General features: G+C 55.9%; 3 protein-coding genes across 4 annotated transcripts; 2 read left to right on the forward strand and 1 right to left on the reverse strand.

Annotated features, from left to right (window-relative positions):
• Positions 1–16,783: 16,783 nt before the first annotated feature.
• On the forward strand, positions 16,784–17,443 carry LOC117649163 (mitochondrial import inner membrane translocase subunit Tim8 A-like). Its single transcript, XM_034391643.1, has 2 exons — positions 16,784–16,983; positions 17,168–17,443. Exons 1-2 carry the CDS (start codon positions 16,924–16,926, stop codon positions 17,357–17,359), a joined length of 252 nt encoding a protein of 83 aa, XP_034247534.1. The 5' UTR covers positions 16,784–16,923; the 3' UTR covers positions 17,360–17,443.
• LOC117649162 (peroxisomal biogenesis factor 3) lies at positions 17,402–18,826 on the forward strand. Its single transcript, XM_034391642.1, has one exon. The coding sequence runs from the start codon at positions 17,427–17,429 to the stop codon at positions 18,549–18,551; it is 1,125 nt and encodes a 374-aa protein (XP_034247533.1). The 5' UTR covers positions 17,402–17,426; the 3' UTR covers positions 18,552–18,826.
• Positions 18,827–19,314: 488 nt separating this feature from the next.
• LOC117649160 (BTB/POZ domain-containing protein 7) lies at positions 19,315–26,587 on the reverse strand. 2 transcript variants are annotated; one of them, XM_034391639.1, is made up of 12 exons: positions 26,426–26,581; positions 25,356–25,597; positions 24,789–25,274; positions 24,418–24,714; positions 24,002–24,332; positions 23,729–23,924; positions 23,495–23,652; positions 23,252–23,413; positions 23,013–23,172; positions 22,730–22,908; positions 22,453–22,644; positions 19,315–22,377 (listed from the first exon to the last, which is right to left on the reverse strand). In XM_034391639.1, exons 2-12 carry the CDS (start codon positions 25,565–25,567, stop codon positions 22,006–22,008), a joined length of 2,745 nt encoding a protein of 914 aa, XP_034247530.1. In that variant the 5' UTR covers positions 25,568–25,597; positions 26,426–26,581; the 3' UTR covers positions 19,315–22,005. The 2 variants fall into 2 exon arrangements, with proteins under 2 accessions (XP_034247530.1, XP_034247532.1); XM_034391641.1 differs by having other exon boundaries at positions 22,006–22,377; positions 26,513–26,587.
• Positions 26,588–27,326: the final 739 nt, after the last annotated feature.

The raw sequence follows: 27,326 nt of genomic DNA on the forward strand, positions 1-27,326 counted from the left end.
CGCTCCCAATTTATGGATCCTCGGTGCACGCACACCAGCACACCAACACGCGCACACACACACACACGTACATGCACACATACACACCATGACAGCCCTTGAGCAGGACGGCCGGAACGTGCGTGCGGCCGTGGCAGAGGGGTCGCGAGGGGGCACACACACACACACACACACACACACACACACACACACACACACACACACACACACACGATGGCGGTCCATAGGCTATTAGAAAAGACGGGGGCCTTCGCCTCGGCGGCGGCCAAGGCGTCCAAGGCGGCCTGGACGGGCCTGGAAGAGGCGGCGCACCGGACAACATGTGAGTACATTGAGCGCCGCGCCGCCTGCCGCTTCCAGGCTGCTTCCAGGGGGGCATTCCAGGAAATTCCAGGATATTCCCGGGAGCACGTTCTTTGGCGGCGCTACGCGGCACACACATACACACACGCGCGCGCGCGAGCACACACACCAGGTACGCGAATCTAATACCGCCTGTTTATTAAGGCGGCCGCGCTTGCTCGCCTCGAACAACAACAAAAACAACACGTGCCACGGAGCGCGGCACTGTAAAAACAACAAGAGCAAGAAGCCCCGCGCTTTTTGCTTCCTTGGATCCGGCCCATTCTCCCAGGCCGTCCCTCGGCCCCGCTCGGCCCCGCGATGAAATTCAGAAACACGGGTAAACACCGGGCTGGCTCCAACCAAAGACAGACAGCGCCGTGCCGCGCCGCATCGGACCTCCTGGCTCCGCCTCTCCGCGAGCCTGGTCGGAGAGAGAGAGAGAGAGAGAGAGAGAGAGAGAGAGAGAGAGAGAGAGAGAGAGAGAGAGAGAGAGAGAGAGATGAAGAGAGAGAAACGGGGAGGGAGAAAGAGAGGGGAGCGAGATGAGGGGCTCCAAGTCGGCTCGGTTGGCTTGCGCATCCTTGCCTAATATTTTATGCAACGAATTACGTTCCTCTTGTATACTGCTTAATCTAGTTGGCATTCGCGCGCACTTGCTCGCCCGGCCGGGCTCGCCTAGGCTCGCCTCCGGAGGCATCCAGGCACCCCGACGACGGGCAGGGCACCGAGGCACCGAGGGGACGCCCAGGTCGACGTCGACGACGACTGGCTAGGGCTTGTTTGCAGGGGGCGAGGCGTGGGGTCACACCTGTCTTGTGTCAAGGACTGTCAGTGCCGCCTAGCGGAAGGGCGCGCTCCTCCGTTCCAGCCCACCCCGCCCCGCCCCGCCTTAATGCGGGCACGCCGCGCGTAATCCCGACCCCAGTCCAAGGCCCAGGGCGCCGAGCGCGCTGATCGGGAAGGGAAGGAAGAAATCCATCCGGGATTGACAGGCAGGCTCGTCTGGCCGTCCCTGGCAGGGCGTGGGGGCGGGGCGGGGCGGGGCGGGGCGGGGCGGGTCGCAGCAAATTCCGCCGCGCTGCTCCATCACTGCCACCGCCAGCTCGGCGTTCACGGCGTTCGCGGCATTCAAGACCTTCACGGCGTGACCCCCGAGGATTTGCGCCAACCTCATGCCTCTGCCGCGGCGCCTCCACCCCGACCGTATAACTTTCCGCTTTTGGCCCGGGAGGAAAACGCCTGGCGCGGGGCGGGGCGGGGCGGGGCGGGGCGGGGCGGGGCGGGGCGGGGCCCGAGCGCGCCCCAGACTTGTCCAAGCAAACAACACACCCCTCCTCCGCGCTGCCTGCAAAACGCGGCGCGCCGCGGCGGTGCCTCGTATCGTCTAGTCTCCCCTTTTCTTCCGGCGGCAAAGGCAAAACGTTTCCCGAGAGCCAAGCGAGCCATAAGCGAGCCGCGACCGCTACGCGCAACGCCAAATTGCAGAGCCCGGGCCAGCGCCGCCAGCACCGCCAGCACCGCGGCCACAGGCGCGGCCAAAGGCGGGAGCGGCGCCGCACTGTGGGCCAGAAGACCGGTGGAGGCGGCCAAAACTCTAGACGCGTTTTGAGCTCCAGAATCGCTAAACAGGCATCGAGTCGAACGTGTGACCCCACCAATGGATTCCTCGTCCGGAGAGCAATCCATTGGTGGGGTCACACGTTCGGTTCGAGTCCCATTTAGCGACTCTGGAGCTCAAAACGCGTCCAGAGTTTAGGCCGCCTCCACCGGTCTTCTGGCCCACTGTGCGCCGGCCGGCCACGCCGCCATACCACACGCCGCGGCCACAGGCAGCCAGGGGCAGCAGCCGCCGCCGCCGTTCCCAAAGGCCGCCGCCGAGCCGCGCAGCCGGGCAGCGACGGGCAGCGCCAAGCAGCGCGCCGGGATGGGAACCGGCAGAACAATGATATTGGTGAGGTCGACCGCCACGCCGGCGTCGGCCACGGCGTCAGCCACGCCTCGCGGCACACTGTACCCCATGTTGCGCCACGCCGTTGCATCAACACTCACACTATCACACACACACAAACACACACACACTCGCAAACGAGACGAATGGGGTAGGGCGGTAGGTCGGGCGGCTAAAATGCGTTGTAAGCTTCCGGGGGTCGTAAAGAAGCTCACAATATGCACCCAGGCGCGCTGCGCTGCCGTGCTCGAGGCTGTGCTGCTGGGGTGCAAGTGGAGGGACCCCGCGCCACACGCGGTGGTACAGTACAGTGCGGTGGCCCTGGCCGCCCTGGCCGCCCTGGCCCCCGAGGGCGTCGCTGCCTCGACAGGACAAGGCCTCCCTGCCGTCCTGCTGTCCGAGCCAAAGCTCATACAACGATCAGCGTCAGGGCGGCCCTGGGCGGCCCTGCTGCCTAGGGGTCCGGGCCAGACAAGGCCCTTAGGGGAAGGGGTCGCGTCCCAGCGCAGCCCGGCCTAGCCCCGACTGCAGAGGTACGCAGGCAAAATGGTGTGCTTATCCCTGGGGCGAGACGGTTTCCATAAGTTGGTCCCTCCTCTCACTCTCACTCGCAAACGACGGGCGCCCTTGAAGTCCGCGCCACTGGGTCCCCGGTGCCCCCGGAGTGCGAGTCCGACTGCGCGACCGGCCGACCCGCGGCGACGGGTCGACGGGTCGGAGGGAACACCGCGCCGACCCCTGCAAAGGGTTGGCGGGCATGGCCCGGCCCGTCCCGGCCTTGGGGCACTTTCTCGCCACTCCAGCCACTGCGGACGCCTGGAGGCCTGGAGCACGCCGCCTGGATAGAGCAGGCAGGGCGGGGCTGCCTTCCTCTTCTCCAGCCCCTCCAGCCCGCGACGGGCCAATTACCCAGTAAGATGAGCAGCCAATCATTTCCACAAATCAAACTTTTGTGATTGTTCGAGGAAGACAGTCACGCCGTGGAGCCGTGGGGGCGGGCAGGGGCGGGGCAGCGAGTTCACAACTTGAGCTAGTTAGCCGCCGCCGGGGGAGGAAGGCGGCGCGGCGGCGCCAGAAGCAGAGTGGCCTTGCCAGCCGGTATTGGGTCCTGCTTTCGATCATTTGAGAATCCGAACCCAATTCCAGCCGCCGACTTGGCGGCGTCATGGCGTAATTTAGCACGTCACCGCCGACAGTTTTCTGATCGACGGCGAGCCTCCTGCGGCGCCGCGTCAGCGGCAGTCGCTGCTGTCTCTCTCGCACCCCTACCCTACCCGTGAGTGCGAGAGAGACTGCGATGCGCTCCCGGGATAAAGGTCCACGGGGCACGACACACGGACGGGACGCCTTGGTGCGCGGCGAGCCTTGGGGCAGGCCAGCCCGACGCAACCTCCGACATGCCGTCCTCGTCCAGCCCATTATCTTATCAACGTCCCGGCCCGGCCCAGCGTCCAGCGCCCAGCCCACGGCTGCCCATGGCCCGGCATGTGCCCGCCGTGCTGGCGGGGGGAGGGGGGAGGGGGGAGAAGGGCGTGGGGCCCTCGCCTCGCCCACAGCCACACCGACCCCGTCCCCGTCCTTGGACAAGCGGTCCGACAACAACACCGGACGGCAGCCTGGACGGCAGCAGGACGCCAGTCGGGAGCATCAGGCAGGCGAGGGCCCCCAGTCCCTTGGTGCCCCCGAGCCGAACCGAGCGAGCAGGACTCACCAAGACACACACCGACTTTTTCAAACTCTCTCTTTCTGGAGGCTATATCGACGCGGCGCGCTGGCCCGGCCTGGCCTCCCCTCGCTCGAGTTGAGCGCGGAGCGCACTGGATGCTGGATACAAAACTTGGCGGCGGGGAGTCCCCGGGAGTCCCCCAGACGAGACGCGCGGAGACGCGACTGCTCGCTGACAATGCGCGACGCTCGCGGGCTGGCGGGCTGGCGGGCTGGTGGGCTGGCGGCGCAGCGGGCAGAAGCGAGCCGGTCGACACGACTCCTGTTTGCAAGTTTGTTCCGAAGAGGTACCGACGGCCAGCGGTAATCCCAAGGCAGCGGGCCAACTCCAACGAGGCCCTCCTCCTCCTCCTGTTCTCCATTTTTCCCGCCGCGGAGGGCCCCGCGGAGGGCTCCATCCATTCCCCCGGTCGGGCCCTTGGCCGGGCCCCGGGACTACCAACCAACTTGACTCCTATCATAACAACGATTTATGATTGGAAGTGCTGGGGAACTTTACGCGCCACTTTCACTCCAAGTTTTCCTTGGTGCGCCAGCCCGGCCGGCGAGGCCCTTGGCGAGGCCAGAGGCCCTGTACCCACCGGCGAGGCCAGGGGCCAGCCCGGCCAGCCCCAAGGGCACGGCACGGCGGGACACACCGGCCGCATCCCGCCCCGCCCTGCGGCCTGGCTAGCCAGGGCAGCCAGGGCAGCCAGGGCCCCGTGGGGCGTCAGTACAAGTAACATGAGCAGGGGATGGGAGGGGTGACTGCGGTGACCCCGTCGACCTGCCCTAGAGGCTGGCCGAGGCGGCCCGGGCCCTCGGCCTCCCATTCAGGCAGGGTCCTCGCCGTGTTCGATTGCAGATAGGCCACGCCCTCCCCGGCCCGCCGGCCCCACCGCGGATATCCACCCTCCAAGTAACAGGTAAGCAGTAATCGCATTAAGCCGACCCGGCAAGGCCCGGCAAGGTGACCCGCGGCGCCCGCACGCCATGCCGCACGCCAAGCCGCGGCCCGCGCTCATTCCCGGCAGTGCTTCCGTCGCTCTGTCTCTCTCGCACGCGCGGGCGGAGCCGTCGGGTGCGAGAGACAGAGCGACCCGCTGCCGCGGCCCGCGCGCGCCTAACGACCCGTTTGTTAAATTAACCTGCAGGCGCTTTAACTAGGGTCACGGCGTCCTCGCTCGCGGTGCTCACACTGCTCACACCCACGGCCGAGTGCGCAGCGCATCGCGCCGCCGCCTTGCCGCACCGGGAACCGGTTCCGGTGCCCTGCTGCGCGAGCCGCGCGCGCCGCCAGAGCCTCAGAGCCAGGCGACAGCAGGGTCTTCTTCCTTTCTCCTGATCTGCTTTCCTCGAGCCGCGCGCTCGCGGTCGGCCGTCGGCCCCGCTGCAGGCCGACCTCTCTCTCTCGCACTCGTTGGACGTCCCGCACAGGTGCGAGAGAGACCGCCGGCCGCACCGCTGCACCTGCCGTTGGCGCGGCGCCTCCCCGACCTACGGCAACCTCAGGCCGCGGCGGCGGCCCGGCGCACCAGTTCCAGTTCCCTGCCGTCCGGGAGCCGGCCCGAGTCGGATCAAGCCATGACTCACGACTGCCTGTCTGTCTGCTTCCTCCAGCGAGGCGCACGGGTCCGACAGCAGACTCCGTTCTCGGAGCGCGGAGTGCATTTCGCTCCGCTTCTCCACTTCCTCCAGGTCCAGGCCGCGGGGCACTGCAGCAGCGGCAAGCGGGCTGATGGCTGACGCTGGGTGGCGGTGGTGCGCCTTCGCCTTTCGAAATGAGGCACCGCGCAAGCCCAAATGGTGTCGCCGCGTTCAACCTGGTTCAACGCGCCGTGGCGTGGCGTGGCGTGGCGTGCTGGCCCCATTACATTCTCGCACTCACTCCGCGCCACTCCGGCAGCATGTCGCGCTGCACCGCGTGGCGCTGCAGTGCCGCAGCGACGCCCTCATCGCGCCGCGACGCCGCGACGCTCAATCTGCAGCCGAGTGGCGAAACGACGCGTCGCGCAAGCCAAAGCCACCTCATTCCGAGGTTCGTTTCGTCGCTCCGTCTCTCTCGCACTCGCGGGCGTCGTATGTGTGTGGGGGTGCGAGAGAGACGGAGCGACAAAACGACCCCCGGCAGCGGCAGGGCGGTCGCTCCCCGTGAGTGCGAGAGAGACGGACACACACGCTTCGAAATCACTCTGCAGCTGCAGAGCCCAAAGCGGCCCGCCAACGAGAGCGCCGGGGCGCACGCTGCTCACTGTAGATTTGAACCCGAGGCTCGCGATGGATGGCGGAGATTCAGAAGCCGAGGCTCGCGATGGGCTGCCGGCCGGGTGTCGCGGGGACGGCGTGGTGGCGACGGTGGCGCGCAGTCTCTAAAGTGGACTAGATTCACTTAAGGAGGTCGCGGGCGGGCTCGGCAAGCAGGCCAGGCAGGCCAGCAGACTGATATTCCGAGAGTCGTTTTCGTCGCTCTGTCTCTCCCGCACTCATGACGCGTTCCGTACGGGTGCGAGAGAGACAGAGCGACGAGTAAGGGCTCTCGGAGTCAGTCTGCGGGCGCGGGGGTCGTGTTGGCGGACGGATGCCGCTGCCGAGACGCGCTCCGCGTGCTCCGCGCAGACTGCACCGCGGCGACCACCAGGCGCGGGTCCCCGAGAGGAACGCAAAGAGCCGCACTTCGCCCCTGGGCGACTTTTGCCACATTGTAACCCGTCTAGGATCCGGCCCTGGAACCGCGACGGCGCTGGCGGACTGGCGGACCCGACACGACTTCATCGCGGCGCGGCCGGACCGTGCTCAACCAGGGCCTCGGCCACCACGACCGCCACGCCGCGCCGCTGCACGAGAACGAACGGCCCGCGGCGCCCGGCGCGCGCTGCAGTCTCACTCCGAGCAGCGTCGCTGTCTGTCTCTCTCGCACTCGCGGGGCGGTCCGCGCAGGTCCGCGGGGTGCGAGAGAGACCGCGCGGCAAAACAATGTTCGGCTCCAGCCCGCTGCTCGCGTGGTGCTGGTGCCCCAGGTGCCGGTCCAGCACAAAGCTTTGCTAATGGCAGCGGAGCGAAGAAAGAGGGGGAGGAGGAGGGGGAGGGGGCGCCTAGAGTCGGCGCCGCGTGGCTGGCCTGGTCTGGCTGGCTGGCCTGGCTGGCCCCACGGTTGATAAGCAGATTACCCAGGCAGTTGAGAACACCGCACCGCGCCGCGCCACGCGCACCGCCCACGGGAACTTTGGAGGCGGCAGTCCCGTCAAGGTGAGCGGGGCGGGGTGGGGGAGGGGTGGGGGAGGGGTGGGTCAGGGGAGGGGGAGGGGAGGCAACGGAACCAGGCTGTCAGGACGTCTCCCGCAGGACTCCTCCGCCACTGCGCCGCCACGATAGGGATCCCCGGGGATACTGCTCTCCTCTCCACATCAGCTTAAAGGTAGTACTCCCCGCCTGGAAATTGATATCCCCTTCCCCCCTTCCCCTCGCGCCCCCGGGCCCTTCTGCGCCTTCCAAACGCCGCGGCGGCCGGCCGGGCCGGGGCAGTAAAGCGGTAAACCGGTAACCTGTAAACCCGGGCCGAGTTCACGTGGCGGCCGGAACCGGGTAACCAGGCGGGCCTGGGGGAAAGTATGACATCACTTGAACGAGCCTGTCTGCCGGGCTGCCGAGCCCACCCTGACGGGCCTGACGACAGACGCAACGCCCGCAGCCTTGCAGTGCCTTGCAGTGCGCCTGCCGCGCGACCGCAACCGCGGCACCGCGGCACCGCGGCCACGCCTCGGGCGACGCGGCGCGGCGCCACATTCGACGCAGTGCTCGCTCGGCGACGCAACGCCCTATTCTTCCATCAAACCAGCCACTTTTCATGATCGTTTGTTTTGATTTTCAGGACGTTTACCGCGCTTATTATCATGGGCGTCAATCAAACACACCGCGCTGTCTCTCCCGCACTCATGGGGCGTCCCGCATGGGTGCGAGAGAGACAGAGCGACGAAAACGGCCGTCACGGTGCCGGCCTTGTCCGGCTTCACCTGTTGTCGCCGCGTCCGTCCACCGTTAGGGTGCATCCCCGTGGGGCCCCAGGCAAGGCCCCAGGCAAGGCCCCAGGGGCCCCAGGCCGAGGGGGAGGGGGAATCGAAAAGGAATTCCTGAATGAACGGTCCGAGGGGACCCAAGGGATGGACGCGGACCTCGACGGGGACCCGGAGGGGGGGGGAGGGGAGCGGGGCAACCGGTTCATTTCCAGCCGGACAGTGCTTTCGTCGCTGTGCCACTCACTCGCACCCTGACGGGACGACCCGTGAGTGCGAGAGGGACAGAGCAACGATGCACGACGCGCGGTGTTCGACATCCATCGTGCCGCTGGACAATGCGGGGGTGGGGTTGGCCGTCGCAGCGCACTCCGCCACCAAATTTCAAGCCAAGGGCGGATCCGGTGATGAATTCAGGGGGTGGCGACGCAGCAAAAGTTGCCTACTTTCAGGGGCAAAGTATGCGACTTTTAGCGAATCCTACAGGTAGGCGTCCCCCCTCCCAGGATCCGCGCCTGTTTCAAGCCGTGAGCGTGTCCCCGTGAAACCAAGACAAAACTTTGGTAACGGGCGCCGCCTCTCGGCGGTGCACTTGGTCGCGGAGCGGCGCGGCACGACACGGCGAGGCGACGCGACGCGTTCCGGCTCCTTTACGACCGTTTTACGAGACAAGTCACATCATACCTGCGCGCGCATCAACCGCGCACGCGCGCAATTTCCGCGACACGAGGAGGACGACGACGGCGTCCTCATCCCCGGGCCAGGCTGTGCGTTCGCGACGTTTCCGTTTTAATCACGACCGTTTCGGTAACGAAGACAAGTTCACATCATACATCTTTTTTCCAAAGCGCCGCATTGAAAAGCTAACGTCGCGCACGCAGCGCATTAATCGCTGCGATACAACCCGAACCGCGATGGACCGACGACGCTTTTCGCCGTCCTGCATCCCCCCCGGGCCGAACATTGTCGCGTGGCGGCGCGAACACGCGCGCGGAACGCCAAAGCAAGCACCCAAGCGCCAAAGCGGGGCAGGAAGGAAGCGGAGTCGCGGCACAGTGCACTGCGCAACGCGGCGATACCCCGCGCGATACCGCCGCTTTTAACGCCGTCCTCCTGCATTCGCGCGGAGTATCGCCGTCGCCGGGTCGGCGAGCACGACGGCGCGAGCATCAAGCTCGCGGTGGACGCGGCCGTGTCAAAGTCAAGGTCGCGCGGAGAGCGTTCGGGCTGCGAAGTCTGCGAAGCGAGACGCGCGGATGTTTGCTGCTATCGCGCTGCAGCCCACCGCCCGGCACCGCCCCGCACCGCCCCGCACCGCCATACCCCACGCGCCAGCGACACTCGCTAAAGGTGGCTCGAGCGGAAGAACGAGAATAGAGGTGAGCGAGTCACTCGAAACCGAACCACGAATGTTATGGCACCGGATCGGAGTTATTCGCGGTCAAAAACCAGAGGAAAAGTGCCACGTTCAACCGTTTTGAGTATAAATGTCATATTCGGATCGAATCGACAGAGATTCGATTTGATTTCGATTCCGTTCCTTTACTTTCTCCCTCCCTCCGCGTCTTCGCGCCGCGCTTCGCCTCCACGCGGTGACGACAGCGAGCACAGCGAGCGGCTTTGGCTTTCCGCGATTATTCCAACGCACGCGCGTGCGAGAAGGAAGGAGAGAAAGGCTTTGGCCGATGAGGCCCGCCAGGCCCGCCGCCTCGGTCGCTCTGTCTCTCTCGCACCCCAGCGGGGCGTCCCACGAGTGCGAGAGAGACAGAGGCACGCGAAAGGACCCCGCGGAATCGGTTCAGCTGGTGTCTCTGCTCTCGGCTCCGCTCGGCTCGCGATCCCAGACACGTGGCGTTGCTACACTGTAGTATCGCGGCGGGCAAATCCAGCGCACGTGTGCAGAGGCCCCTCTCTCTTCCTCGCGCAATTGCGTGTGTGTGAGTGTATGTGTGTGTGCGCCTGTGTTTGTTCGGCGTGTGTGCGTGAGTGTGAGCGTGTGACACGCGCGCCCGCCAGATCGATCACAAAACGTTCTGCTCAGTTGGTCCGTGAGAGTCGCACAGGGCGAGGGAGAGAGACAGAGAGAGGGGAGAGAGAGAGAGGCCCTAGGAGGTGCAAACTAACTGAACAAAGCAAGGTGTGGGATTGAATCCGACCCTCATGGGGGCGGTGTGTCTGTGTCTTCGCAGCAGCCAAGGGCGGACGACGGGACGGCGCCACGCGGCCACGCCTGAGAGGGGGGGGGGCGGTGAGGGGAGGCGGGGCCAGGCCGCCCCCAAAGGCGCGCAGGGGAACGACGACGACGACGCGGCCTCGGATCGGCAACCACTGTAGTGTTTGTTGTTTCTTCAAATCGCACGAAACGCACTTCGAGCGCAAAAAAAAAGGGCAGTGGGCTTGGGGCCTGGGCGGTTCGCGGACCGCGGCCGACCGGGATCACGATGAGGGGGAGGCGGGGCAGAGGAGGGGAGGGGAGGGAGAGCCGCGATTGTCCCATTACCCCCACCCCCCTCGGCCCTAGGCCCTAGGCCCGCGGCCCTCGGGCAAAGCCTCCACTTTGTCAAGGTTCGGTTGAGGCACTGAGCACTTTGGTCGAGATACGTGTTACGCCGCGCCCCGCCGACTGCCTTCGCCGCCTGCGCCGCCTTCCGCACCGGCAGCGCGGGGCCGCCACCGCCACCGTTGCACAGCCCAAAAACATAATGGGCGCGGAGCAGCGCCAAGCCTGGCCAAGCTGAGCGGGCTGTCCGTCTCTCTCGCACTCGCGGGGCGTGCCGTCGGGGCGCGAGGAAGACAGAGCGACCCGGGCAGTAGTTCAGAATCGCTCTTCTGCGACGTGCTCAAATCCATAATCACCTTCGCGCGGAGGGGGATTTAAACACCCGCCATCACAGCGCAGCGCACACCGCACCGGAATGGAGCCGATCAGGGTAGGCAGCGAGGCGGCGCGCGTGTGGGGCGGGCCGGCCTACCCGGCAGGGCTGAGGCCGAGGCCCGCGCGGTGGAGGCAGGCACGGCCGTGGCCGAGGCCGAGGCCGACGCCCACAGCCCTATGCCTAGCCCCAACCACTCCGGCATGCAGCAACGCGCAGCAATGCAGCAATGCCGGCAGCCAGATAACTCTGCTAGACCCAATTAGCAGTGGCAGTGCAGTGGCAGGGCCACGGGCAGTGCGGGGCGTGCGGGGCCCCACCGGCCGACCGGCAGAGCGCCCTCACGTCGCGGCGCGGCGATCGGCCGGCGGTCTCGTTCCTTACAGTGCCCTCGTCGCGCCGTCTCCCTCGCACCCTTGGGCCGGCCCGTAGGGGTGCGAGAGAGACGGCGCACAATCGGCCAGCAGGCTCGCCGCTCGCCGCCGCGTTCCTCGAATCGTAGATTCACTGCGAAGGTGGCAGCCAGGTTCAACAACACGGCGGCCTTATCTGCGCTATCACGGCTCACCGAGCCAGGCGGCCAGGCAGGCAGCCAGGCAGCCAGGCGGCAGGCCCGAGGCGGTGCTGTCGGCGGGGCCTACCGCCACCACGGACCCAGCCCAGCCCAGCCCAGCCGAGCCGAGCCGTGGACAAAGCAGCAGGATCGCGATCGCCCATTGCCATTCCTAGCCTCACATTGCAAAGCTAGCAAAGCGCGCGGGCCGCGTCCGAAGCCAAGGAGGAAGCCCTGTGCCCCGCTGTGCCCCCGGACGGGCCGAACGCGCCTCGCACGCAGCCCGGAGCAGGCCGCATCCCGACAGCGCTCCCTCTCTCTCGCACCCGCACGGGCCGCGCCACGCGTGCGAGAGAGACAGAGACACGGTTCAGCAGCGGCCCGCAGAGGCGTGTCCAATCCTCCCTGTAGACAAAGTGGCGATCGCGACCACAAAGGAAGGAAGGAGCGGGTATCGCGGCGGCCAGGGCGGCCAGGGCGGGCGCGTTGCGGCAAGCTGCCGAGCAATCCAGAAGCGTCGTCTCGTCGCTCTGTCTCTCTCGCACTCATGGGGCTCTCCGTAAGGGTGCGAGAGAGACAGAGCGACAAACCGCTCTTCTGAATCGCTCGGCTGCCGGCTTACGGCACTTCCCTTCCCTAGGAAGGGGGAAATGCACGCCCAAACGCCGAACGGTCACATCCATAGCGCCAGGACCACGCTTTAGGCACGTACAGTCCGGTGCAAAAAAGAACCGCAAATTGCTGGCGAGGCGTGAACCGGACGGGGCAGGACGGGGCGTCCGAGGCTCATGCCGAGGAGCGCTGTCTCTCTCGCACGCTTACGGGGACGCGCCATGAGAGCGAGGGAGACAGAGCGACGAAAGCGGCGTTCGCGCGGCAATAACAGGCGATCCAAATTGCAAATCAAATGTCGCGACGAGGCGACCATCGGCCCGCTGAACGGGCCTGGCAGTCACCACTGACACACTGGCGCGTCTCGGCTATCTTCCTCCTCCTTCTTCTTCTCTCGTTGTCGCGCTTCGCTTGGCTCCGCTGCAGCCAGCCAAACGGCGGCTAAAAGCAGGGCCGTCGCGGAGGGTCCCCGTCGACGGCGTCCTGCAGACTCGTTCCGAGAGTCCTTTTCGTCGCTCCGTCTCTCTTGCACCTGTAGGGAAGGCCCCGCGAGGAGAGCGACAGAGCGACGAGACCGGCTCCAGTCTGCTGCAGTAGACTGATTCCGAGAGTCGTTTTCGTCGCTCTGTCTCTCTCGCACTCACGGGGCGTCCCGTATAGGTGCGAGAGAGACAGAGCGACGAAGACGACTCTCGGAATCAGTCAGCAGGCTGATGCGCGTCCCCTCGTCTCTCTCACTCATGGGGCGTCCCGTAGGGATGCGAGGAAGACAGGACGACGAAGCAGGACTGTTCAGCCTGCTGGCCAGCAGACTGACCCAGAGCGTTCATCGCCGCCCTCGCACTCAAGGCGTCCCCTATGTGCGAGAGAGACAGAGCGACGAAAACGACTCTCGGAATCAGTCTGCAGCAACAAGCGGCCGGCATGGCAAGGCGGCTAAGCACAGGCAAGCAGGGCGCAGCGACGCGGGAACTGCGGCCACGCCGCCGTCGCGCCACACGCCAGTGTGGGTGCAGCCTGGCGGGCTGGCCGCGGGTCTGGCGGCCTGGGAACACGGAACCACGCGGCTCCACGTCGGGCAGGGCGCAAGGCACCTTGAGCCGCGCCTTGCCGCCTTGCCGCCCCGCCGTCCTGCGCAACGGCCTGCGTCGAGTGGACGGCGGCACGGCGGCACGGCGTCGGGAGGTCGCGGCCCCGCTGCAGCGCGCTGGCATGCAACATGCGAGAGCAACACCCGCCGAAACGCACACCCACACTCACACGCGGGAAACGAAAACACAAAACCTGCGTCGCTGCTGCGCGAGATCGTCGCTCTGGCCCTCTCGCACCTACGCCCCACGAGTGCGAGGAAGAGGGCGACGAAAACGACCCTCAGTGCCCAGTGGAAGTCGGTCCGGGCCGGCGCCGCGCCGCCCCCGCCGCGCCACAACACTGGCGCCACGCCGCGACGCACTGCGACATGGGCGGCGGGGCGATGGCGATGGGCGGTGTGCATAGGGAAACCAACCTCAATGACGGCGGTGCGGCTCCTGCTGGTGGTCCTGGTGATCCTGGTCCTGGAGCAGCGGGCGCAGCAGTCGGTCGGCGGCAGGCCGGCCCCCGAGTCCGGGCCGGGCCGAGACCGCCATAGCCACTCGGACAATGCACTCACTCGGCGGGTTAATGGTCACCATGCGAGGCTGGCACAGCACACTGTTATCCCTTCTCACACACCAAGCACGACATATTTACGTGGCTAGCTCCAGAAACTCCAACTCGGCACGGCTCGCGATTTCCACCACGGCCGTCGCAAGCCGGCGTGGTCTCTTCGTCACTCACAGACAACACACGCACACACACTCGCCCACGCGGCGCTGTCACGCTGCGAGACGTTCACTGGAGCACGCGTGACAGGACACGAACACGCGAGGAGGCGCGCGAGGAGTTGGTGCTCCGAAAGCACGTAGTGGAGAACGTCGAGAGTCCCTTCGCTGACGCGGCGGGGAAGGCGCAAGGCGCGTCCGTGCACTTCGACCGGCTCTCTCCGCGGGACTAGCGGCGACTGCCTGCCCGCCTGCCCGCGCGCCGCGAGGACTCAGGACTCCCTCGCGGCGCGGTGCGGTGCGCGGTGGGAGGGGGCCGCACCGCCCCTCTCCACGCCGCCCCGCTCTCCTCTCTCTTTCCCTCTCTCTCCCTCTCTCTGCCGACCCCTCCTTAGCCGCCCCATGGCCGCCCTGTGGCTACCGTTTGTTTTGCTACGCGGTCCGTCTGCGGTTGTCCTCCGGGCAAGGGGGGTGGGGCGGCGGGGCGGGGCCGGGCGGGCCACTTGACAGTGCTCGCCCCTTCGAATGTGAATAGTAGTCGCCAAACCTGGACTTAGTGGCCACCCACGCAGTAAATTGAAATGGCAGCATCCGTAGAGCTCCGTGAGCCTCGAACCGCAGAAATCGACAGGGAAATGAATCCATGGTGGTTTCGCAAAGAAACGACACTGACCCCCCCTCCCCCTAAAAAAAAATCAGGTGTCTAAAGTTGGTCAAATAGGGCATTTCCGCAACTCTTGAAACGGAAGGAAGCAGAACACAAGTAAGTGCACAACTTCCGTCCCCTCGCCTGAAGTGAGGGTCCAGAAATGGATTCGTCTCAACAAGAGGAGAAAAACATGTCATTACATGTCATAGGCTAGGATGCGAAATAAAGAAGTATCCGAGATTTAACGTAGTGCACACAAAATCTATGTGTGTACTCAGTACACACTTCTAGGTGCGTGCTTACAAGCATGCACTTCTAGGTGTGTACTTGAATGAGTACACACTTTTAAGTGTGTACTCAGTGAGTACACACATAGAAGTGCATGCGTTTTCCCTATGCCGCGCATGCACCTCGCACCATGCACTTCTATGTGTGTACTCACTGAGTACACACTTTTAAGTGTGTACTCATTCAAGTACACACTTCTAGGTGCGTGCTTAGGCAAGTACACACCTAGAAGTGCATGCTTGTAAGCACGCACCTAGAAGTGTGTACTGAGTACACACATAGATTTTGTGTGTGTATTTGGTACCTCGGGATACGAATCGTCGGTGCCCCTTTTCTGGAAAGAAATGGATTCTTGTCAGTAGTCAAATGCGGCTGGGAGCCCACGGCCCACGCACTGCCACTGTCCCCTAAAGGGGAAGGGGGCGACGTCCTCCAGCAGCCAGCAGCCCACCAACAGAGGTCGGACTTTTGAGCGATTTCGGCTGGCTGCAACGGCTGGGCGACAGCCGTTGCCTTGGGATTCGGCTGGCCCGGGCCGGCCCAGCCAGCCAAAGTCGGCTGGCTGGGACCCAGCCGAGTTCGGCTGGGCAGCCACGGGGCGGCTGTCGCGGCCGGAGACAGCACTGGAAGGTGAGAGGGGAAGGGAGGGTCGAGCGTCGCCGGCCTAGCAGACGAAACGAGCCAGAGCCGGCACCGTCGCTGAGGCGACCCGGCGACGCACTGCGACGCGCTCTCTGTCGCACACGTTGGCAGCCGGAGTCGGCTGAGGCCCAGCCTTTGCAGCCAGCCGACGTAGCGCAAAAGTCCGACCTCTGCCCACCAACAACCAACAAAAGCGAACTGAACCAAACACACTCACCCCAATATGCCAGTTATTATTACGAGTTCAGACCTCGTTTTGCCGGCGACCCGCAGCATTATGACAAGCGAAGAAAACTTGGGAGCACTTTCAAACAAGGGAATCTTGAAACACGTGCAGATGTTGACGACGAGGACGGAAGAGAACGCCGCAGATCGCAGATCAAGTTCGGCCGCGCTGAAGCAGAGAGGTGGAGTGGGGCAAGGTGGAGTAGGAGAGGTGGCGGCGCTCCCTACCCAAGCGCACGCCAGGGGGCGCGGCGGGTTGCCGCCCCGCCAGGCTGAACGGCCGGCCGGCGGCCGGCGTCTTATGGGTGGCGGACGGTTTATCGCTTGCAATTCACTCCCCGTTCACTTAGAATAAAAAGTGAATAGTGCTAGTTGTAGCTTAGGACCTCATCTTTCATTTGATACATGTCTCAAGTCGATCCGATGAATATACAAAGAACGGGAGTTATAAATAGAGCCCCCGCGGCTGCCCGGGTAGCGCTCCGCCACTTTCCGAGGCCCGTGGGGCTTTTCCTATTCATTTTAGAGGGTGGGTGTACGCGAGCCAATTAAAGCCGAAAGTCTAAGCTTTCGATTGGTACCACATTCATTGCGATATGACAAATAGGAAAGGAACCGCAAGAAAAACTGTGAACGAAAACGGCACCAAGGATCTGCTACACCTGTCTGCTATTCCTAGTGTCATTGCTGACACTGGACACCCCCCCATGTATTCATCCCTAGGTCAGGGGTCGAGATTTATGCAAGGGCAGTGGCTATTTTGGCGGAATAAAGCCCTTCCTGGGTTAGTAGAGGTTAAGGAGGATTTACAACCTGAAAGCTGACATCAAAATGCCGAACAGATGTGTTGTCTTCAACTGCAGAGTGGCTATGACAGTGGTAGACAGTACAGAAAAACAAGAAGGAAAGACATCAAAGAATTGATATCACATGGGAGGGACTCGTTCTTTACAAAGCTAGATTGATGTGTCAGTCGCTGATCGTTACATGAATTGTCCTCTGACGATTTGTAATTTTGCCTTTTAACGAACGCTTCCGGTTGGTTCTCCTCTCAGGCAGGGAACATCGATGCATCGCGATATCTCGAGATATCGATTTTCCCCTCCCCCTCCTGCAGATAAAACCATGACGTATTATTTGCAGTGCACGCCGCTCGCAAGCAGAAAATGTTTGGTTGATGTCATGTTGAATTTATGGTGAGAAGGCTATTTTCTTACTTCAAACTGTTAAATCTCTTATTTTGAATTCCACTTGGGTAAACACGTCTACAGCATGACTTCCGCTTTCAACGATGATTTCGTTCGTCAAGTTGAGCAGATGAGCAGGTTCCAGGTAAAAGTGCGAAGTCAGCCTGAACAAAAATGTGTTGATTTGCATGGACATGTGGAAATTGGCGTTAGAAAGAAAGTTTCTTGAGAATCCGTCCTTGGTTGCCGTCGTATGAACATGACACAGCGACAGTGGCCTGTAAAGTGCCTTCAAGGCAGTGCATTACCCTTTGTTCTCTTGTTTTCAGGAGCAAACCCACAAGTTAACCAGCAAGTGTTGGGATCTATGCGTTGAAAAGCCTGAGACACGACTAGGGAGCCGCTCTGAGACGTGTCTGAAAAACTGCGTCGAGAGATTCATCGATATCAACAACTTCATCACCAACCGGTTTCAAACGTCTCTCATGGACAGACAAGCTGGAGACACTTCTTTTGATTAGTGAATCGCACATAGTGCGGTTGTCATGTTAATAGTCATCACCTGTAGTTACTGAGGAAAATAGGAAAATGTTCTCCAGATTCAAGGATTTTGTGAACCGTCATCGGAGGAAGTTCATTGTTACCGGTGTTGTTGTTGGAGGTACTTGGCTCGCCCTCCGTTACGCTCAGCGCAAGCTTAGAGAATATACTGAAAATGAAGCCAAGGAATTCATTGAAAGAAATCGACGGCAGCAGCACTTTAAGAGTACAGAACGTACTTGTGATCAAACAATTCTCTCTTTGTCACCTGCAATTCATGAAGCCATCATAAATTGTGTGAATACAGAGGAGCTAGTGACTGAGCTTCAAACAGCGACAACAGGAAAATATGGCATCTGGGAGAGATTAAAAGTGCGAGCTTTCACTAGAATAGCTGCATTAGTTTATGCAAATTCCATGCTTGTGCTTCTCTTGCGAATCCAACTCAACCTTGTTGGAGGTTTCCTTGTTAGAGATGCTAATGGTGAGGGTGTGTTGTCAACAGAGCTCCAGCATTTGTATCTCTCTCTATGCCACCACTTACGAGACACTGGTATTATTGATCTCTGTTCTCTCATTGAGCGACATGTTCAGCCCATTATGGAAAATATTTCATTAAAAAAGCAAATGTCACTTCGAGACACTGAAGAGCTGTTCTGGTCTATTCAAAACTCTGTTGAAAGTAACATGTATGAAAATCCAATTAAATCCATGGCAAAATTCTGCATTCCTTCCAAAGAAAATACTGATACTGGCTGTTTACAAGAACAGGAAGTCCAGCAACTGTTCAATATTATTTCTGAGACTTCTGATTTATTGGAATCTGATGAAGCTGCTTCATTGATGAGGTCTTGCATCAGCCAGAGCTTTGCCGGTGTCATAGACAAACTAGCCGACCAGTTTGCTCCTATAAACCATTCGGAGCCTGCTCCTGGCCCTTCCAGTGACAAAGTGGCAGATGCTTGGACGAGTGCAGTAAATGGATCCGCAAAAAGCTCGTTTGTCCATCCCAGCAATGTGACAATGCCTTTGGCAAAGCTTATCCCTATTGTAAACAAGATGACAGAACTTTCCCCCAGCAAAAAAGATTTGTGGATGTATCAGCTGGTGCGAAACGACCTTGTGAAAGTGTTTGGAGCTAATGTTTATGAAGCTTTTGGGCAACTGGAATAGGGTATGTTACACAGGCAGGATTCATTCAAGTACAATTATGTATGATAAACCTAGTTCTTAAGGGACAGCAAAGCATTTTCTTAGCCAGTACTATGTATTTTGTTAATATATTTCAAACTATGGATCAGTACTGTAGTCTTCTTTATCATAAGTTTTTGTACCTTCTTGAATTAGCATGTAACTGTTTGACTATGATTCAAATGCCAGATAAAATGTATGTTGGGCGGTGTTTCCCACAACTTCCTTGGATTAAAGATAAAGCTATACAAATGAAAGACTTGCCTTCGGATTTCAGTTTTATTTCTTGCATTTACAACTTTTAACATGGGGGGAGGAGAACAGAAAACCTGGTTGACAGTTGGCTCAACAATTGTTCATGGAGTTGACAATTTCTAAAACAAATCCATATCAGAAATACTACTGGTATATTGATAAACCAAGACAAACTGGTAAAAATATCGAAAGCAACAAGGACAACACAGAAATCAACACAAATCTGAAAACTAACTGGGTCATGCTCAATTAGCTATCTGGTGAGCAATATTCTTATCGTCTGAAGCTTAAATCACAAAGTTGTTAAAACATAACCCATTATTTGGGGATTGCTCAGAAACTGTATCAAATATACTTGCTGAGTGCAATTCTACAGAGAAAAAAATAATTCAACAGCAGTACTTGCAAGGCTAGATCTATAGTTTGGGACTGGAACATCACATTAAATGATACCAGAGAGACTACACCAGCACAAGAATAGGAAACTGGGTGAGAGAAAAATACTTAGCTTTCTTTCATTTCCAAAAAGAAAAATAATAATAAGAGGAGACTATTAGGTACTGTAATAAAATTCATTAAATATCACAACTTTACAAATTACACAAAACATGACATGTGTTGCAGGACTTTGTTATATCATTTTCCCCCAATACCATCAATGAGCAAAACTGCATGTTATTCCACCCAACATATACTACATAAGAGCATGATAGAAAACAAAAACTACATGGATTGAGTTGAAAGGTACTCATGCAACACTGATACCGTCAGCGACTACAGGAGATGCATCCCTTTTTAACACCACAGTAAAAGAGGGATGGTCAATGAGTTCTAATGTACTTTCAATCTAAAAAGAACTATTGTTCAATAAGCACAAGTGGAATATGTGAAAGTCATTCAAACCATAACCAGAAAAGGTACTCTTTACAAATAACCTTCACAACTTTTTTTTTTTAAGAAAAGAAATCAGTATGGTACATTTGAGAAGGAGCTATAAAAATAAGGTAAGCCTATAAGTAAATAAGAACCCTCTGCTGAATTCCTACAGAGTAATAAACAAATATAAAAGAATTTGACAGCTTGTATTGAATGACATTTTAGCCATACACCAGAGTGGGAATACCTGTTTCAAGAGCTGGATTGCTGGATTAGAAGAATCAAAAGCTACACATACTAACGGTACTTTGGCTAGCCAAAATAATGTTATGATCCAGTACATTAGAACATACGCATTTGTTTCCTTAAAGCACTCTGACACACAAGTGATGGCCACTGAACGCATAATTACAATCTTAACAGTCTATTCTAGTTCATATAGACATATACATATATGTATAATTTTCATATATATATTTATAAATATGTATTTGTATATATTTAAATATAGGTATGTATTAATAGGAATAAATTTTTATTCTATTAAATGAAAATGAAATTCCATTTTCTGCTCCATACAACTGATGAACACATTCAGCCCTCCAAGTCCTTTGGCAAGGTAGGTACACACAATAATTAAAATTATCATAAAAACTTTAAATATACATAATATCTACAGTTTGAAGTACTTTTAAAAGGGTTTACATTAAGGTTTGGTCACAAGAAATCAACAGCAGATTACATTTTCTGGCCCTAATTACAAAGTTTATTTCATTGTCAATGATTCTTTCGACGCTTAAAAAATAGGATAAATTTTGGTTGATTGGTGCAGTAAAGTATTTGTACAACGGGAATCTATCACGTACAATATTAAATAATGGAAGCCAAATTGTCCAATGGAAAACCTCCCTGTTATAACATGAGAAAAGAAAACACGATGAGAAAGCACTTCAGTTGACCGTGAGCAAGACTAAAACTGCTTTATACCAAGGAGACGAAATCAGTCTTAAGAAAAAACAAACTTACATACACCTATCTGCATACTAAGATTCCAATCAAAAGTATGGCCTAAGTCGCAATGAAAACTCATACATTACATATTTGGCTTGTACTACAAAGCTGATTGTTTCAACACCGTGTTTAGATGGAACAGCACAGCAAGCCCTGCAGACTTAATGTATCTGGTGGAGTAAGAAAAGGTACAACCAACCACTACACGGATTTGCACAGGTCAACACCTAGATCTTCTCCTTTCCTTTTCCTTTCTTAAAACCCAAACGTACAGTGAAAAGGGGAAAAAAAGCAAAATGGAGCAGATGGCAAGAAGAGCTCCAAGCATGTTTCCTCTCCAAAGCTCCATAGTCCTAGATGTTTATGGCTTGACAAAGAGGCTGCAATCTGCTATTCCACCACAATAGTGCCTTCATTTACTTTTTTTTTTCCTAATTTTGTAAAAAATATCTGAATGATTATTAACAGAATCTCACAATTGAGGTTCATAAAAGCAAGGACTTAACCTCCAGAGCAAAGGAAAACCAAACAACAAGGAGGCTAAGTATGAGATTCAATTTTAAAAAAGCCAACAGAATATTTTTTACAAGAGCACAATTTTTACTTGCGCCTTTCAACTTTAAGTAAACCAGAAAATGAAAAATGAAAATAACACATTACTAAAGACAACATTTTAAACAAGAAGCAGCTATCAAGCAAGATAATTTTCAAGAATAACAAACATTTTTTCATAACCAAAGCCAGAATGGATAAGAATAAAACAACATCACATAGGAAAAACAAAATACATAGAGGACTCCATAATGTCTTGCAGTTTAAGTATCACATCACATACAGTGTAATAATTAACATAAGATAAAGAAATAATAATAAAAAGAAATAACAAATTTCCTAGTGGTAGAAATAGTCAGCTGCCGATGCCAATTGTAAAATTTATATTTTAACTGCCAAACCGTATTTTACCTCTACTTGTGTACAAACATAAAGTTCAAAAGCCATTTCTAGGAAAAAAATCTGTCATGATCTAACTGTGTTGCAACATATTCAATTTGTGATGTCTAAACAAATTTGACAAATTTAGATACAATAAATACACTGTACATGTAAGAGGCCAGTACAAAATACAATGCACAGCCTTCTTAAAAACCCTCTGACAAATAAAACAAATATCACAGGCACCCACACAATAAACAAAAAAACATTCCAAGAATAAACACAAGTCCACCCCAGTAACCAACATAGCTTTCACAACAACAAAAAAACATTGAAGCACTGTAATGTGAGTGAGTCACTGTTAGATGAACCGGGGAGGACCAGTGTGGTGTGAGTAAGGGGGCGGGACTCCCTGAGGCGGACATCCCCCCAAGTACCTGTAGCGCTGGCGCTGGCTGTGGGCAGTGACGGGGGCAGGGCCCAGGGCAAGTGGATGCAGAGGGTGGCCATGGCCATGGCCATGACCATGGTGAACACCTTGTGGCATTTGCATTGCCATCTGTTGAGAGTGAGATGGGTGGCCAAGAGGACCAGTATGCATGTTACCATCCCCGAGATCTAGCTCCAGCTCAGTTTGTTCTTGTAGTTGCAGTTGTCCAAAGGATGCCGTCGCCATGGCAACGTCTGGCATGATGTCCGATAAGTGACCATCACTGCAAGAGCTACTACCAGCCTGCAAAAAAGGTGGAAATGTCAGAAACACTGCAGAGCTCAAGAGGAAGAGTAGAAAGAGATGCCTCCAACGTACCTCTCCTGGTATACGATACGAGTCACCCTCAGTAACAACTGCAGGAAGTTCTCCTCTGTGAGAGCGAGGTAGTGTTACACGCCTGACAGGGCATGTAGAACTACTGGCAGCATTACTATGTAAATTATGATCAGTTTCAGTTTCCATAGTCATATCTGTTTCTTCCTCAGTATTGGAGTAGCAAGCAGCATTCTGCAAATCATTAACAGTTAATTTATTGCTGCTCACAGAACATCATTCATATAAGAATTACAACTTCAGCTAATGAAACACATACCTCTAACAAATCTGCAACTGCATCAGGTAAATTGAATTCTCGAACTACCCTTAACCGTACTTGGCGGTTAATTTCGTGACGTGATGAAAGAGGTAAAGAAACAGCCCTTTGAACACTGACACTCTGTCGCAACTTCACTTCCCTTTTCAACATTGCTGACATGGTTGCAGGATCAGGCACTGAAACAACATAGTTGAGAGGTGAGATGCTATTCCGTACTTACGTTAAAGTGGAAAACTTTCCACAATATCAAACACAATAGCCAAAAGATTTGAAGTATTACCTGGAATTGCTGCTGCCAACACATCAACTGGGACATTGGCAGCTTGGGAACGAGGTTTGTCCTCCACCATGTATAATGTGTCAGGGATATCCCTTATGTAACGGTTTCTTCTCATGCGCGATACATCAACATCAGGCACTAAATGATCTTCAAGCAGAGACTGTGAACAAGTAAAATTCAATAATAAAATCTTAAAGTGAAACTTACCGCAATAGGAGCCCTCCTACTAGATACTATACCTTGCATTCTTCAAAATACGGCATGAAGAGGCGAGGCCTCACAAATAAACCACTATTTCTTGTGCCTCGAACCCACGCATCTAACCTAAGAACTGAAACACTGTGACGATCATCTCCAATCATATGGCTTGGAGGAGTGCTAACTAAACCTCTTCTAATTGCCTGTAAATAAAAGAAATTTACTTATTAGCACATTATTTAAGTGTCATTTTGAAAAAGAGAGGCATGAACTGTCTTTCTTACCTGACTCAGAACCTCACTATTGGGTGGAAGAACATGATCGACCCTCACTAAAGGTAACAATTCACAGAGGATTTCACGAAGCTCTACATCACTAAGATCCCTCTTCTTGACGCCTTTACGGGCTACCGAGTGAGCAGTGTGATTCAAAAGATTAGGCTCTGAAATTAAATGAAAGATTGAATGAGCAAGTAGTATTTTGTTATACTGAAAAGTGAAATGGATTGGAATATGTACCTCTATCTTCCATACGGCGGACTAACTCTTGTTCTCCCCACTTCAGCACAGCTTGCAAAACCTCCAACTCACTCGCTTGAAGAAAGTCACTTTGGAGAACTTGAATCAAGTGAAATTTGTCTAGTTGATGCAAAACTGGACTGGAGGCAACCTGTGAGAACTCTTCTCGCAGAAAATGAAGAGCTTGTCGGTGCACCTGAACATTGAAAATAAAACTCATTTTAAGACATTATCCGGAAGAGCAGCATAATGAAAGAAATACGAAGTGCATACCCAAGCAGAACCATGAGGTTGGCTACTCCACTTCAGGACTGCAGGTAAAGCATCCAACGTGAGCCACTCTAGAATCAGATCTTCACAGCCTTGAGTGACAATGTCAAGTTCCAGGAATCGACCCATCTGATACAGCTCCATGGCCTCCTCCAGAGCACTAGGTCTGGTTCGTCCAGTGTTAGTTAAAGCTTGTACCTCACCAAGGCTGCCAGAGCTTCCAGCACAACCACTGCCCCGCAGGATCAGTGACAGATCTACCGTATCAAGATATATGGCATGTAGCAACACACGAGCATATCTTTTGGGTATCACGAATTCATCAAGGACAATCCTAAAAATGAGAAAGGAAAAAGTTTAAAAAATTCCAACTTGCATTGTAAAAGCAAACATTGTGCCACAATCATCACTAAGCATACCTTGTGGGAATATGAAGGGCTCTTTCTGTGTGCTCTTCACCAGATCTTGTTCTTCTCTGTATGAGATTCCTAAAAAATGGCGACCGTGCAGAAAGCAATGCTTTATGACATGGTAGCTCTAATTTAGGACGGAAGCCATATTCAGAGCTTCCAGAATCTGGCCGTCGACAATCACCATCAGAAGTGAAAACTAAAGCGGCATCAGCATAATCTCCTGACTCTAATAGGTATCTAAGATCACGTTCAAGAGGGTTTAAGGTACCAAATTCGTTGCCAAGTCTTCGTAGTAATGCAATCCTGCAAGAAAAGTAACCAATAAAAACCATTGACCACCATAAGGCATTCAGAGAAAAAAACATCTTCTGCCCCACCTTTCAGGATTCCCCTCAAGGGGCCGCAAATCTCCAGTATAGAGGTAACGAAGAAGAGAGGAAAACATTTCCACATCGACCCCAGCTGTCCTTGGCTCAACCCTAATTCGAGCTCCATGTACTGGGTAACCAGCAAGAAGGTCCCGAAAATAGGGGCAACGAGCAGAGAGGATTGCTCGATGAACAGGGAAACAGATGCCATGGAAAACAAGATCCACATCCGTACAGTGCTTAAAGTCATAAAGTGTAGAGAGATCTTGTTTATAAGTGGCTGCAGGAGGTCTAGCCAACTCTGCCTGCACACACAAGTCCTTCAGAGCAGCCAATGCTTCATACTCTTCCAGGAGACCACCTAATTCCAAAGAGCCCCAATCACTGACAAGCTCCCGCAGAACACGTCCATGATCACAAGCTTTTGATGACCGCCTTTTCCTCATCCACTTTTTCCTTAGTGTTGCAAAACTTGTACCCTTCTTTTTCCGTTCCCTGGAAGAAAACACAAAAATCAATAACAGAGTGAAATTTTGTTACAGATTGTGCCCTAAATAAATGTGAGGAAGGCCTTACCTGACTAATAAACAAAGTTGATCATTGGTCCCAGATGACACAAGGCCTGGGCTCTGATTCGAAGACAAGCGGGCTGCTTGGGCTGTTGAGCCAACTGCAGAACCAGAAGCACCCTGACTCCCCAGGCTCCCTGGGCCACTCAGACCAGAGGCACTGGGGCCACCCAGCCCCCCGGCTGGGTTGGAGGCTGACGCACCCATCCTCTCACTCATACGGAACACCAGGAAGTAGAGCCATTTCAGCTAGAGACACAGAAAATACAACACAATCATAAAACTTGAATAAGACAAGGAAATTGTGGGAGCAGAAGGACTTCTAAAAACATAGAAGTAAACATTACAAAAAAGAAGAAATACCCCAAAATATTGTTATTGCTAGTGTGGACCAGAATATTTCTAAATAAAATCCCATACAGCCATGGAAAACACATGAAGAACATGAATTGAATTAGAGGTGAATTCATCTGATATTTGTATGGCCTTGAAGTGAAAATAAGACTGATGAAAATGGTTGAAGTAAAGTTTGGCACATTGTTTAATCAATAGCACAAGATTTATCATAAACAAAGATTTGGAGTGAGAAAGCAGACTGACTTTAGTAAAGCAACAAATTAACTTTTCTGACAGTGACTCAAGAACACATTCATTAATGGACACCCATTAACTCTGACAACAATGATGCCACACTTCCAATAAACTAACAGTGTGGAAAATAGTACAGTAGGAAACGGGACAGAAACTAAATAATACTATCGACGTAAACATTCCAATGTGCACTTGTCTCCTTATCTAGGCTAGGAGAGATGAAACAAGTAGCTCTTAACCTTCGACTTCTGACAGAAAACGAACTGGATCAAATGGTATCACCAAATGAGTTAGAAGAAAACTTTTCGGCAAGGGTCCATTCATGAACGCGAAAAGTGAAGTTGTTTGTACGAGAGTATTTGTGTCACTGGTACAGGCTTCAGTCCGATCCATTCAGTCAAAACGTCAATACGCGAGAAATTTCAGAACGGTTCTGAAGACACGGAAAGAACAGCGACCGAGCGAGAGACGCCAACACGAACTTACCGTTGAATAGTATGCTCATTTCTAAGGTCGGGCCGCAAATTAAAACATTGCAAAGGGATAAATATTGGGTCACGGAAGACCAGTTACCGTGCAGTAGCCATGTTGCCTTGACTTCACACTTCGCCACCGCCTTCTAGTTTTCACTTCGCAGCAGATCGATCGCCCTGTTCCGATTTCAGCCTCTATGAAAAATTGCGGCTGCGGCGCGTGTGGGAGGGGCGGGGACAGTGGGGGACAGAGGGGGCGGGGCGAGGCGAGCGACGGGCTCGGAAAAAGGGTTGCCACGGAGCAAACGCACCCGTCGAGCTTGGTGCGGGAAAAGTCCTCGCGGAAACTGGGTTAACGAACTCGGCTTTGGTCGCGGTGCTGTAGGGCCAGTAGGGCCGTGCAAGGCGGAGCGGGAGGGGGCGGGGAAGCACGGGCGCTCCCGCCCGTCGTGCCCGCCGCCCGCTTTTGGCGACATTACCCTCTTTTCCTTCCCCGCCCGCCGCAAGATCCACAGGGCCCACAGGGGGCGGGCGTCGGGTGGTCCGCTCGCGAGGCGGGGCCCAAGGCCCGACGGGCAGGTGTCAGCAGGTGGTGGCGGAGGGCTTGGCGTAGCTTGGCGTAATAGCGGGCCGCGAGTGCAGGGGGCGCCTTGCCTGCCCGGCCCGGCCCTGCCAGGCCCTGCCGCCCCCGCGGCCCCAGACCCCTTTGCCCCCCAGGCTGCCGCTACTGCCGCGGGCATGTCACGGTCACCGCGATTCACCGCCCTGTTGTTCAGTTGGCAGCACGCTGGGCCTGCGGCAAGGCCTGCGGCAAGGCCTGCGGCATGCTGGCGACGGCTGCGGCGGTGGTGGCAGCCCTGGGGACGGCCCTGGGGGCCGCGCTGCGGGGGCGGCGGCCGGGGGCGGTGCCGGGG

This window comes from Thrips palmi, unplaced genomic scaffold (assembly GCF_012932325.1).
Source record: "Thrips palmi isolate BJ-2018 unplaced genomic scaffold, TpBJ-2018v1 HiC_scaffold_4, whole genome shotgun sequence".
Lineage (NCBI taxonomy): Eukaryota > Metazoa > Arthropoda > Insecta > Thysanoptera > Thripidae > Thrips > Thrips palmi.